The sequence below is a fragment of the Sorex araneus genome, chromosome X (assembly GCF_027595985.1).
Source record: "Sorex araneus isolate mSorAra2 chromosome X, mSorAra2.pri, whole genome shotgun sequence".
Taxonomy (NCBI): domain Eukaryota; kingdom Metazoa; phylum Chordata; class Mammalia; order Eulipotyphla; family Soricidae; genus Sorex; species Sorex araneus.
Window position 1 is genome coordinate 305,183,649 of NC_073313.1, and position 12,880 is coordinate 305,196,528.

The 12,880-nt window shown below is 50.5% G+C and overlaps 1 protein-coding gene across 1 annotated transcript; it reads right to left on the reverse strand.

The window, feature by feature from the left end:
• Positions 1–3,757: 3,757 nt before the first annotated feature.
• On the reverse strand, positions 3,758–9,724 carry CD8A (CD8 subunit alpha). The gene is made up of 6 exons (XM_012933547.2): positions 9,522–9,724; positions 9,068–9,433; positions 8,487–8,600; positions 8,231–8,341; positions 7,501–7,531; positions 3,758–5,144 (listed from the first exon to the last, which is right to left on the reverse strand). The coding sequence occupies exons 1-6, from the start codon at positions 9,568–9,570 to the stop codon at positions 5,093–5,095; spliced, it is 723 nt and encodes a 240-aa protein (XP_012789001.2). The 5' UTR covers positions 9,571–9,724; the 3' UTR covers positions 3,758–5,092.
• Between the last annotated feature and the right edge of the window lie 3,156 nt (positions 9,725–12,880).

The window sequence follows — 12,880 nt, forward strand, 5'->3', positions numbered from 1 at the left end:
CACTGCCAGTTGTGACCCCAAAAGCAAAATAAATCCCAGACATTGGCCGTAGAGATGGTTCAGAGGTCTCCAGCACTGCTGGAAGTGATCCCTGAGCCTTGCCAGATGTGGCCCCTAAACAAAGTAGTAGGGAAGATGGTGCACGTGTCTTGCGTGGGGACACCCAGGGAGTCCCAAGCACTGCCTGGTCCCAAGCAGGTCTGAGCAGCCCGGCAGGGCGAGGCCAGAGCACTGAGTCTTCTGCTGAGGCCTCAGCCTCCACCCAGCCCCCTCCCACACACCCAGGACCCCCAGCGCTGCCTCTCGTGCTGGAGGCAACAAGGGACAGACTCCTGCACTCCGTCTGGGCCACACTCAGCAGTCGTGCATCTCAGGAAAAGGGACATTTCCTGTCTGTGGAGCGTCACCACTGGCACCGTAGCCGCAGAGCTGCCCACTGCCAGATGCATTCCCAAAAGCCAGAGCTGGCTTTGGGCAGAGGGTCCCCCACTAGGCGAGGCGGGATCAGAGAGAACTGCCCCGCTTTCACGGAGCTTTGACTGCATGGGTCACAGAAGTAAGTGGGGCTGGGTGGGTGTGTGTGTGGGGGGGGTAGGGCTTGCATGTGGCCGACCAGGGTTCGATTCCCAGAATCCCATATGGTCCCCGAGCACCAGCAGGAGTAATTCCTGAGTGCAGAGCCAGGAGTAACTTACCCCTGTGCATTGCAAGATGTGACCCAAAAAGAAAGAAAAAAAAAAAAGATGTCTGAACAAGCCATGACCAAAGATGAAGTCAAACTCGTAGTGAGCCTTAGGCTTCTGGCGCATGTCACATTTCTTGTGTGTGTGTGTGTGTGTGTGTGTGTGTGGCAGGGGAAAGGGTGGTGAGTGGTGAAGGTGTAAGAAGCCCAAGAACGCACTCCTGTCACTCCACCTCAGAGCAGATGACTCTCCCTCCACGAGGAGACGTGGGCACCTCCAGAGTGGACTGCCCCAGGAAGGGTCAACCCCGAGGGAAGGTCCCTTTCTTTGATAGCGCCCCACTGGAGTTTTGTAAGTGAGAATTAGGGTTCCATCCGGGAAAACATGAGAGCCCCAGCAGATTCCCCTCCCGGGTATCTAGAAGGACCGGGGAGACAATGCTGAAGGGTCAGGCCGCCTGGGAAGATCCTGTATCTTCATTCAGCCTTTTAGTGGAACAGGCTGCCCCGGGACTACAGTGCTCTTAAGATTAATCTTTTTTTTTTTTTTAGCAAAAAGTTTATTGGAAAAATATTTTTCCATCAGTCTTTTTGCTGTAGAAAAGGTAGGCAAGAGATAGACTTTAAAAGAGGCAAAGGCCGTAGCTCCTGAAATTAGAGTAGTTTTAACAGTGGAAATGTTCACAATTGCCTCCCTGTACTAAATGGACTGCCGGTGGTTGATATTCGAATCTCCAAATTATTGTTTACAATTTGGTGATTCAACCCTCCATAGCATTAAAATGCTATGTGATGCTCCAGGCTCTGCACTCATGAATTATTCTTGCAGTGCACTAAGGACCATATGCTGGGCTGGGGATAGAACCTAGGTCTTCATTATGCAAGGCAAATACCCTACCCTCTGTACTATCACTCCAGCCCCCATTATTTCATATTTGGAGCTCCCTTTAAAATTTTAGATTTCTACATTAAATACATCAGTGATTGTTTTGTTCTGGTTATTTTAAGTGAACTAGGAAAATTGCTAACATTTATTACAAATTAAAAATGTTATTCAGGGGCTGGACCAATAACACAGCGGGTAGGGTGTTTGCCTTGCACGCAGCCGACCCGGGTTCGATTCCCAGCATTCCATACAGTCCCCTGAACACCACCAGGAGTAATTCCTGAGTACAGAGCCAGGAGTAACCCCTGTGTATCGCCAGGTGTGATCCAAAAGGCAAAAAAAAATTTTTTTAAATGTTATTCAAATGAACTATGTCAAATTAATGATTACCCCCTGTATTTACCTGGCAAGGTACTGAGAGCATCCTGCCCACATGGCAGAGTCTGGCAAGCTCTCTGTGGCGTATTTGATATGCCAAATACAGTAACAAGGATGGGTCTCATTCCCTTTACCCTGAAAGAGGTCAGCAACGCTGGGAAGAACGAGTAAAGAGAGGCTGCTAAAATCCGAGGGCTAGGATGAATCGAGGCGTTACTGGCGCCCGCTAGAGCAAATCGTTGGTCAGCGGGATGACAGTGATACGGTGATTTAATTAGGTGAAAAGCTCTCCAAGGGGTTTGAAATGACCATTATTTAACCTGCCGGAGCCCCCCAGGCTGCCCCTCAGCAGCTCCCACCTCCCTTTACCCCTCTCTCATTTTCCCTTTTATTTTTTTGTAATTGGTCCTTAAATTACCAACGCTATTCGTGATTGGGCTTGGGGAGTACAGTGTTTCAACACCCACCCCTGTTCTCCCAAGTCCGCTTCCCTCCACCAGTGATCCCGTTTCCTTCCTACCCGCCGCCTGCCTCTCTGAGAGGCGCTTTCAAATACCTTTCCGCCCTGTACAGTACTGTAAGGCTTTGTGCTTGACACCTTCTCACTTTTCCGTGCCCCCTCTTCCTCCTGGTGATCACCCCAAGTTGTACGTTTACCCTCTCTTTTCACCCTTTCTGGACACTTGCAGCCCTGCATCCCCCAGAGTCACCGGGACCCCAGGAGGGCTCAGCCTGCCTGGCAACACTCCCAGAGGGGCCGCGGACCTGACGTCCCTGATAGGGCCAGGGAAAGAGGAAGCAGGAGCCAGGCTCTCTACTCTCGTTTCTGCTTTTTTCCTCACTTTCTGTTCTTTAAAAGTTTCGGTTTTTTTAAGTGAAGGTTGTGCCAAAGTGCATGAGCACCACAATGCAGGTGTGTGTGTGTGTGTGTGTGCGTGCGTGTGCGTGCGTGTGCGCGTGCCAGGGAGAAAGGTGACAGAAATCTTAAGGATACTTGTAAACAGGTGTTCTTTTTTTTTTTTTCTTTTTGGGTCACACCCGGCAATGCACAAGGGTCACCCCTGGCTGTGCACTCAGAACTTACTCCTGGCGGTGTCGGGGGACCATATGGGATGCTGGGACTCGAACCTGGGTCGCCTGTGTGCAAGGCAAACGCCCTACCTGCTGTGCTATTACTCCAGCCCCAACAGGTGTTCTTTGACATTTAAAAAAAGGAAAAAAAAAATAATAAAAAATAAAAATAAAAATAAAAATAAAAGGATGATACCGGAGCAGGTTAATCTTTTATATATCAAGGGGGTGATTATATATAAAGAAATATATAATCTTTTATGCATTTTATAATATAAAATTATAATCTTTTATATATTTGCAGCAGAGCTAGGGCCTGTGGCCACTGGTAGGCCCAGTAGTTGCCCGTCTTGGTGGCCGATACTTTTCAGTAGACAGGCTGGCAGTGCTTGAACAACAGGACCATACCAGCTGGTGCTGGGGGACACAGTGGTGAGGTTGAATTCGGGGCCTTACACAAGCAAGGCCTGGGCTCCAACCCTGTGAGCTGTGCCCTCATCCAACGCCAGTCCATGAGGAATCCAAGGGGCAATGGGTACTCACCCAGACATTTCACTTTTATCCTCAAGAAAGGGAAATGTGCAAAATTTCAGGACAACTTTCATACTATCGCAATAATAGAAACAAATGCTGATCAACAGCTAATAAATGATGCCGCAACCAAAGCAGAACGCAGTCTTGCCCCTACAAAGCAGGCCAGACCTGCTCATGAAGATCACTACGCACAGTACATTGCAATCCTCATTTTAAAACCCAAGTATTTATTTTACATAATTGCACAGAAAAGAATCAGAGTGCAAGTACACGAGAATCTTCACAACAGATTATGCCTGAGGGGAGGAAATACTTGTCGCCCTTCCCAACGAGCAGGCATTTCTGTACAACACCCTAGGACAGAAAATTCTGTGACTGCGGCAGTTGTCGGGGTTCTGAGCCTCCTCACGGGAGTCTGCTCTGCTACACCCGCAGATCTCGGTTGGTGGGGGGAGGACAGGCTGCCTGCTGTCTCTCACAACCCTGCCTTCACAGCCTGTAACCCCCGCCCCTACGCCCCCACCTCCAGACATTTTCAGGTAGGGCATCTCACGTTTAGAGATTCTGCTCAGGTTTTCTTGGATGCTCAAACTACCTCTGCAAGGGGGCGTCCCCTTTCGCAGGTCCCTCTGCAGGGCCACGTGCTGAGAGACCATTTTGACTCCATTTCGGGATGTTACAGAGATTTCCTTTAGTGACAGGATCCAAGTCTGTAGTAGGTGACTTCAGTAGAGTGATTCCTATTGTTTCCATCCTCATTCTCATGTTGATTATGAAAAACTGATGGGTTTCGACCGCATTCTAGAATTCTGTGAAAGCCCAGAATTCTCTTGTCTTCTTCCTCTATCCAGAAACAAGTCTTCAGGAATCCCCTGTTCCTTGCGGGTTGAGACAAGGTGCCCCAGAGGAGACAGACTGGGTGGCATGGAGGAAGCACCTAAGACTTACCGGGACCCTGATCAAGCTCTCCCCGTCCCTGGCCTGTAGCTTCCTTTGCAAAATGGGTGTGAAAAAGTTTGAAGCAATAGTCCAGTGGGTAGGGTGCTTTGCCTTGCACATGGCAGACCCAAATTAGATCCCTGGCAACCTATAGGGTCCCTTGAGCTGTATTAGAAGTGATCCCTGAGCACAGAACAGGGACTAAACTCTGAGCATCTCCAGTGTGACCCGAAAGCCGGAAATTTAAAAAATAAAAAGGCGGGGAAGAGGTTTGCACAGAGTGGGTGCTGGGTGAAGTCCCCTCCAGTGCTGACAGCATTCTGAGACCGCAGCCCTGGGCTGCACTGCCGGCCTCTTCCCCCCAGTAGTTTGCAAGCACTGCTGTGGTGTGCTTTGCAGACTACGCTCTTTAATCTTGTGTCAATTAAAGAGAGCACAGAAAAAGTTATCCTGCCCATCCCACCCATGCCAGGAATGATAAGAAAAGGAATGTAGAGGAAGGAAGGGTGGGGGGAACCAAAGGGAAGGACAGATGTGCCCCTCGAGAGGAGAGCTCTTCATTTGAAATCTTGAGGTGGCCGAAGCATGGGCTCGTAGCCATGTTAGACGGATCTCTCTGAAGGGCTGGGCTTGCCTCCCAGTCTGACATGGGGCCTGAAAGAGAAGTAGGGACAGTCATTGCCGGAAGAACCCCCACAATGCACTGCAGGATGTGTCCAGTGTGGGCTGGGCAAATGGCCATCCTGTCTTATCTCTTCCTCATGGCCACCTATTGTAGAGAAGGCGCTGGGAGGGAGAGACTGGAACGCAGGGGCACAGATCTAGTCTAGCCTTTGTCAAGTTCCTCCAGGAGCTTGATAGCAAAGTCATCAGTTGACCTAATTCTCTGCACCGGGGTGGGGGAGGGGCTGAGGATCACAGCCATGGGGAAGGATGTGCGCAAACCACCGTCAGCCCAGTGGAGCTACGTTATCTCCCAGTCCCTTTGACAGTCCACGTCTGCTGTTACACTGAAGATGGGCATGTGTATCTTGGGTGCCCTAACTCTGCACACTCAGAAACTCCGCTGAAGCTAAGCTGCCCCTCAGTGGCCCCTTGGTAGACTCCTCAGAGATACTGCAGGGCAGAGTTGTTAGTCTCATTCATTTCAAACGAAAACTTTCCATTTGAAAGATAGAGGTAAGGGGAGCTGGAGTACAGTACAGTACAGTAGGTTGGGCGCCCCCAGGGACGAGGCTGCACAGGATTCAATCCCCAGCATCCCCATTTGATGCCCTGAGACCTGCAAGGAGTGATCCCTGAGCACAGAGCGAAGAGTAACCCCTGAGCACTGCCTGGTGTGGCCCACAACACAAACCAGAGAGAGAGGAACAGAGGGAGATGGAGAGAGAGAGAGAGAGAGAGAGAGAGAGAGAGAGAGAGAGAAGGGGAAAGGGGGCTGGAGAGATAGTACAAAGGTTAAAGGTTAAGGTGCATGTGGTCAATTCTGGTGATACCCCCAAGCACTACTGGGGTTGCCCAGGTAGTCCCCAGCACCCCGTTATAGGCAGCACCCCATCCTCCAACCCTCACATTGCACTGCCGACCTGGTGGGCTGAGAATCTCTGGGAGGGGCCTCCATGCCTCCTAAGCTCCCCAGCCCCTAGCCCCAAATTAAGGGATGATTCTCTTCCTAAAGCTCCCAAGTGCATTTTAAGTATTTTTAAAATGCTAAAAATTCTCCATTTTTAAGTGTTTCTCCCCTAAGCATCTTATTTACAATTTATGCATTAGGAATTTATCACATTTTTATTGTTAAGAAAAAACAGTATCCAAGGTAAAGAATTTGGATTCCTGGAGCCAGGGTGACAGATAGTACAGTGGGTAGGGCACTTGCCTTGGATGCAGCTGATTGGGTTTGATCCCTGGCACCCCCTGAGCCCCACCAGGAGAGATCCCTGAGTGCAGAGCCATGAGCACTGCCGGATGTGGTTCGAGGGGGTGGTGGGGAAACAGAAGGAAAGAATTTGGATTCCTGCAGAGAAATGTCACTGCCAGGAGGAGCATGAGCCCTGGGGAGATGTACCCCGCACTGCCCTGCAGCGGTGGCCCTGACTTGCTCGAACTATTTCTCCTTCTGGTTCCCTTTATTCCGTTCTAGTCTTAACAACAAATCAAGGCCCTTCAGCTGTTCAGGCAAATGGGGGACTGAGACCTTCCTCTTCTGAGTTAGGTGGTAAAAGATTAGTTGACTCTTAAAAAACTAAAACCAGGGGCTGGAGCAATAGCACAGCACCTTGCATGTGGCCGACCCAGGTTCGATTCCCAGCATCCCATATGGTCCCCTGAGCACTGCCAGGGGTAATTCTTGAGTGCAGAGCCAGGAGTAACCCCTGTGCATCGCCAGGTGTGACCCCAAAAGATAAATAAATAAATAAATAAATAAATAAATAAAACCAGTAAGTAGGGAGGAAAGTTGATGGTTGGGTTTTTTTCCCCCCTGGATTATTTTGTTTGAATTTTGGTTTGGAGGGGCCATACCTAGCAGTGTTCAGGGATTACTCCTGGCTCTGTGCTCAGTGATCACTCCTGGCTGTGCTGGGGGAGCACATAAGTGCCAGGGATAAGCCTCATGCAAGGCCTTAACCCCTGTATCTTCTTTGGGGTGGGGGGAGGGAAAGGGAAAGGGAGCGTTTTAAGAAAACAATTCAAACCCAGCTGGAATCTTCCAGATGGAGATACTGGGTTTTTTGAGAAGGGAGGCTTAATTGGATGGATTTTGTTACAAAGGCTTAATAAGATGGAGACTCACTGAAGTTAGAGGACTCTTGCTATCTGCAAACTCCGGATGCCACACGTGGCAGCCTCCTGCCTCTATACCGGTGTGCAATGGTGGCTCCTGGCTCCCAGGAGTCTGCAACTAGAGCCTTTCTCTGGGAAAGGAGCCAACGTATACCTGTTCCCGAAAGCCAGGACCTATGTCCAGTGTTGTCAAGGGTTAGTAGGATTTGGAGTAGGATATGAGACTCACCTGGGACATTTGCAAACTCTCCGTTGGTTCCCTGGAGAAGGAAACAGACGGTAAAGTCACTGTGCCACCGAGCACCAGGGTTTCAAAAAGGTTGCCATCTTATCCAGTTTTGTCTTCCTTCCTTCCTTCCTTCCTTCCTTCCTTCCTTCCTTCCTTCCTTCCTTCCTTCCTTCCTTCCTTCCTTCCTTCCTTCCTTCCTTCCTTCCTCCCTTTCTTTTTCCTTTTTCTCTCTTTTTTCCTTTCTCTCCTTATCCTTTCTCTCTCTCTCTCTCTCTCTCTCTCTCTCTCTCTCTCTCTCTCTCTCTCTCTCTCTCTCTCTCTCTCTCTCTCTCTCTCACACACACACACACACACACACACCTCCTTCTGGAGGGACCCAAAGGGAAATCTCAGCGCATTGCGTTTTTGTTTTGTTTGTTTGGGGGTCACACCTGGAAGTACCGGGGCTTCCTCCTGGCTCTGCGCGCAGGGATCACTCCTGGCTGAGGTCCGGGACCGTATGGGATGCCAGAGATCGAACCCGAATCCGCCGCGCGCTAGGCTACCTCCCTGCCCGCCGCGCGGTGGCTCAGGCGCCCGCATCGCAGTTGGCCCCTGCACCCCGGGAGCACCGCGCGCAGAGACAGCGATGAGCGCTTGTCCCGGCGCTCGTCCCAAGCGCAGACTCGTCCTAGAAATGAGCCGGGGCCCCGCAGGCGCGGGTGGCTCGGCCTCCACCCCTAAGACTTACGGCGGCAGCAAGCCAGGACGGTGACCAGCGAGAGGAGCAGAACCACGCAGACCCCGGACAGAGGCGCCCAGATGTAGATGTCACAGGAGAAGTCCAGTCCGCCTTTTCGCCCTGACGACACGGCAGAGCGACCCCTTAGGAGTGGAGCGGGTCGGCCACCTTCCCCTCCCAGCACCGCCCGCGCCCTTGCCGGGCTGGGGTCTCGGCCCCGCCTCTCGGGGACAGCCCCCCCGTAGGGACCCCCAGCCCTCCTCACTTGCGCGGGTCACCGTGGGCACACAAGTGTCTGGACGCGCGCTCGGCGGCTGCGGCGGGACTGTGGGTGCGGACGTGGGTGGGATCGGCGCGGGCGTGGTGGTGGTCTTCTTTTCTGCGGGCGCGACAGAGCGAGCTGGGCCGGGGGTGGAGGCTGGACTGTGCACGGGGACTGGCCGAGGGGTGCCCCCCGAATCGCGGGTGCGGAGCTGGGCTCAGGGTGGGCAGAGCGGACGGGACCCGTCGCTACCCTTGTCTGCACGTCCCGGTGTTCCCCCTGGCGTACTGGCCATCCCCTCCCCAGCAGCAACCTCGAGAGCAGGGGCGGGGGGAGAGGGGTGGTCGCCGTTCACGTGTCCCTCAGAGGCTCCGTGCCCCGGAGGACCGCACAGACCCGAGCTTCCCCTCGTCAGACCCCACCCGGCAGCCCCTCTGTCAGATTCCTCATATGCGAAATGGGAACCTTCGAAGAGGCTCGAAAGCTGCGGGCGGGCAGGCGGGAGTGGGGGCGATGCGTGCGAGCGGAAAACGCCTGGAGAGGAGCCCCCGCACCGGCCCCGGCACCGAGAGAGCCGCGCGCACCTGGCAGCTGCACCTCTATGAAGGGGCTGAAGTGCGTGACGGAGCTGATTAACACCATGCAGAAGTAGTAGCCCTGCTGCTCCGCTTGCACGCTTTGCAGGGTGAGGATGAACTTGTTATTATCTTTACGGGCCGAGATGTTCTTGATCTTGTCGGAACGATGGACATTGGAGGAGTGGGTGGAGATGTATGCCAGGAACGTGGGGGCGACGTTGGAGTTCGGGCGCTGGAAGAACCACGTGCAGCCGCCCGATGTGTCCGAGCGCAGCACCTGGCATTCGAGATCCACTGTGCCGCCCAGGCTGGTCTGCTTGTGCCTCGTGGGCAGCCCGAACACGCTGGGCTCCTGGTAGGTGGCGCGGGCATCTGTGGGGACAGGCAGCAGACTAAGCCGCCAGTCCCCCATCCCTACCCCACAGCCCCCCACTCCCTGCCCGGGTGAGGGGGGACTCACGGAGCAGCAGGGCCAGCGGCAGCAGCAGGGCGGGCACCGGCTGGGCCATGACTGCTACGGGCGGTCTTGGGGCTGGAAGCGCGCAGGGAGGGGGGCCACGAGCCGCTCAGCCGCGTCCTGTCCCGGGGCTGGCCTCTGGGGCCTGCCTGATCTGGTTGTTCAGAGGATGTGATGTCACCTACCTTCTACCCGCCCCCCCACCCTGCCGAGGACAGTCGCCCTCCTTTAGGCGGTTTCACCTTCCAGTTTTCCACCCCCGCCCACCTCCCCCACCAGTCCCCCACCAGCCCACATGCACACAACTGGGGGCCTTGCAAGATCCTTGGATGACTACCATCCAGGCCACCTGGGCCCCTGGCAACTGCAGGCCTTTGGAAATGACTCTGGGCCTGTGTGTGCGCCAAACAGTGACAAAAGGCAGCAGATGCAGAAAGAGGAAAAACTTCTAGAAGCAGGAGTGGCAGGGAGTGAAGACTGTTCACCTAGTGACAGCTGGGGCCTTCTCCCTGCCGTCCAACCTCCTCACAGACCTGCAGGTTTTTAGGGAGACACAGGCATCGCATCCCTCTGCCCTGCAGTTCCTCTTCTCTTGGTCCTCCAGGGCCCCGCTGTGCTCATTATTCCAGAAAGTTGATCTGACAGTTGTAGTGGGATTGCTTAGAGCACATAGACTAGAGACTAGAGACTAGAGACCAGCGTGGGACAATGAACTTTGTATGACCTGCACTGGGGGCTTGGGAGAGTCCTGTGCAGATGGCCTCTTAAAAGAGGGGCTTTGAAGGTAACTTCATACATTTACTTGAGAACTTTCCAACACCCAGCAAGATAAGCAGGACACATCCTGCACGTACATACTCCTCGTGCTCTAAGTAACCTTGGGAATAATCTGACTTGGTATTTTTTAATGAGAACATCCTGAGACAAACACAAAATATGTCTGTTTGATGTGTAGCTCATGAGAACATCTTTCGACTTGGCTGCGTGCCTGGGTGAAAGTATGATAAGAATATAAAAACTGCTTGCTTGAGAATAAACCTTGCCCTCAGCCTCGATAGCTGCTGGTCAATGCTTCATCTCTGAGTCGGTGGTCTTCATGCCGGAGCTGGACTCCAGCAGTTGGCGCCCCGAACAGGGACCCCCGAGACCCCAGGGGAGGATTCAAAGAAAAAAGAAGTGAGCACACGGTGAGAAAAAATGAGGCAAGCTTCAAGCAGCAGTCTTTTTATTCAAGCTTTGCGAGCGTCCATGGAGGCGCGGGGAGTTACTGTCGGGCAGGGACAGCTAACTAGATTTATAAAATTTGTAAGAGAAATATGCCCTTGGTTCCCAGAAGACGGGACTATTAATATTGAGACCTGGAAAAAGGTCGGAGATCGGATTAGAGATCATTACAGGGCTAATGGCCCAGAGAAAACGCCAGTAGATGCGTTTAGCCTTTGGATTTTAGTAAGAGATTGTTTAGTAACTGATAGTGAAGCAGAAAGGTGGAGGTTATTATGCCGTGACGGATCTCGTAATAGCCTTCGGAGAGTAAAATCTGACACCCAATTAAACAAGAATTTGGAACAAAAGAATGCTTTTGAGCATCACATTTATGATACCCTTGAATTTGGGTGATATTATTTTTCTTTCGAATAACAAACCTGTTATTCGAAAACTTTATCCTGCACTACCTGATGAATTAAGTGAGGAAGATTGGCAACAGATCAGTGAACAGGCTGAAAATTATAATAGAGAAATTATAGGGGCAACTCAGACTATTCCACTGCTGACGCAGCTTAGAAGTGAAATTCAGAACATTGCTGATGCAGTAAGAAAAATGCAAGAGCCCCTGCAAGGGAATCCTGATTTTGAGAGAGCTTTTTTGCTCTCTAGATTACCAGCAACCCCATTGTCAGGGGGATAAGACCAAAGATAATGTGGACATCTGTAGGGCAGGTTCAGGAATCTCAGTGTGAATGTGGTGAATGGGGTGTGCATCCGTGTGAAAGAAGGACCGGTCCGAGCGAGTGCAGGAGTGTGCTTTGTACGTGTGCCTTTAGTGTGTATTTGTCTCATTATCTTTCTCTTAGTTCTGCTTATTATCAGCAGAGAAGGCAGGAAAATGCAAGATCATGTGGTTAAGTGTTGAATAATATCAGGAAATAAAAGTATATCACTAAGGTAGCCTATCCCCAAATCTGATAAGATACTAGTTCCCTGCCTCAAAACTAGTCTTGACCAAGAAAGAAAAATGCTAGCATCTGACCACCTTAGGTTTCAACAATTTTGAAAAGGTTTTGCCGGCTTATATAAACAAAAGCGCTTTCTAGACCCATTTTTAACAGGCAGGGAACTGGCTGGTCTGGCAGGGAAACGGGGAGCAATGTTCCCAATCGGCCGACAGGGCTTAACTTTGCCCTGGGGACTGCTCCTTCCTTTCTCGGTCTGTCAGTTTTCTCCCTGCCATTTCTGAAGGGTCAGATTGATAGATCAACTGCAGACGTGTGCACATGTACATGTGGTGTTTTTTAGTGAACTTACTGTCTGTCTGTTTGTCTGTCTGTGGAACACTCGAGTGTTAGAGCTAGTGTGAAGTCAGTAATTCTTAGACCTGGGCAAACAAAATCAAGAGAGATCAGAGTGATATGAAGCCCAGCAATTTAAAAGATCTAGGTATTTTTGGAACTTGTTAGATCAGGTTAAACAAAGATTTCTAATTAGAATGTGGCGCCTACAACAAAATTGAAATTTTTAGTCTAAATTTCTTATTGGAAGAACATTAATAGTTATTAACAGTTGAAATTCTTTTGAATTCCAGTATCTGTACTATCTAGAAAAAGCTACAGAACTAGAGCCAGAAAACTAAAAAGTGAAATAAGAATTCAGAGAGTGCAAGGCTTTATCTTACAAGCCTCAGTCAATTTTAATGAGGAATTTAGCTGTTTTTCAAGCAACAGAGGTACAGAAACCCTCAAAATAAATAAAGTTTTCTTATGTTTCCATAAACATTGACAGTCCAAATGTTTTTTTTTCTATGCTATTATCAAAGTTTGGTTAAAAAAAAAAATATATATATATATATATATATACCCATAGGGCTCTTTCTGTGTTTGAAAGCATGTTTGTATTGTAGAATTGTTAAAATTAGAAAGCTCATGATTTGAACTAAAGTACAAAAACTATCAAAATTAAGTCAAAGAAGTTTTTACCATGTTTCACAAAAATTGATGGTCCAAAAGTCTTATGCTATTATACCAATGTATATATTTATATCTGCACTGGGTTAGAATTATTTGACCTAGAGAATCTTGTGAGTTGAAATAATTGTGATCTATGAAAACAGGTTCAAAGAATAATGCTTCAGTTTAAAATATTAT

Excerpts from the sequence above, each read along its gene's own strand:
- CD8A (XM_012933547.2), bottom strand. The coding sequence starts at position 9,570 with ATGGCCCAGCCGGTGCCCGCCCTGCTGCTGCCGCTGGCCCTGCTGCTC. Across the intron at positions 8,601-9,067 it reads CATAGAGGTGCAGCTGCCAG|AAAAGAAGACCACCACCACG; the intron begins GTGCGCGCGGCT and ends TCGCGCCCGCAG. Across the intron at positions 5,145-7,500 it reads AGAGTTTGCAAATGTCCCAG|GCCCCATGTCAGACTGGGAG; the intron begins GTGAGTCTCATA and ends CTTCTCTTTCAG.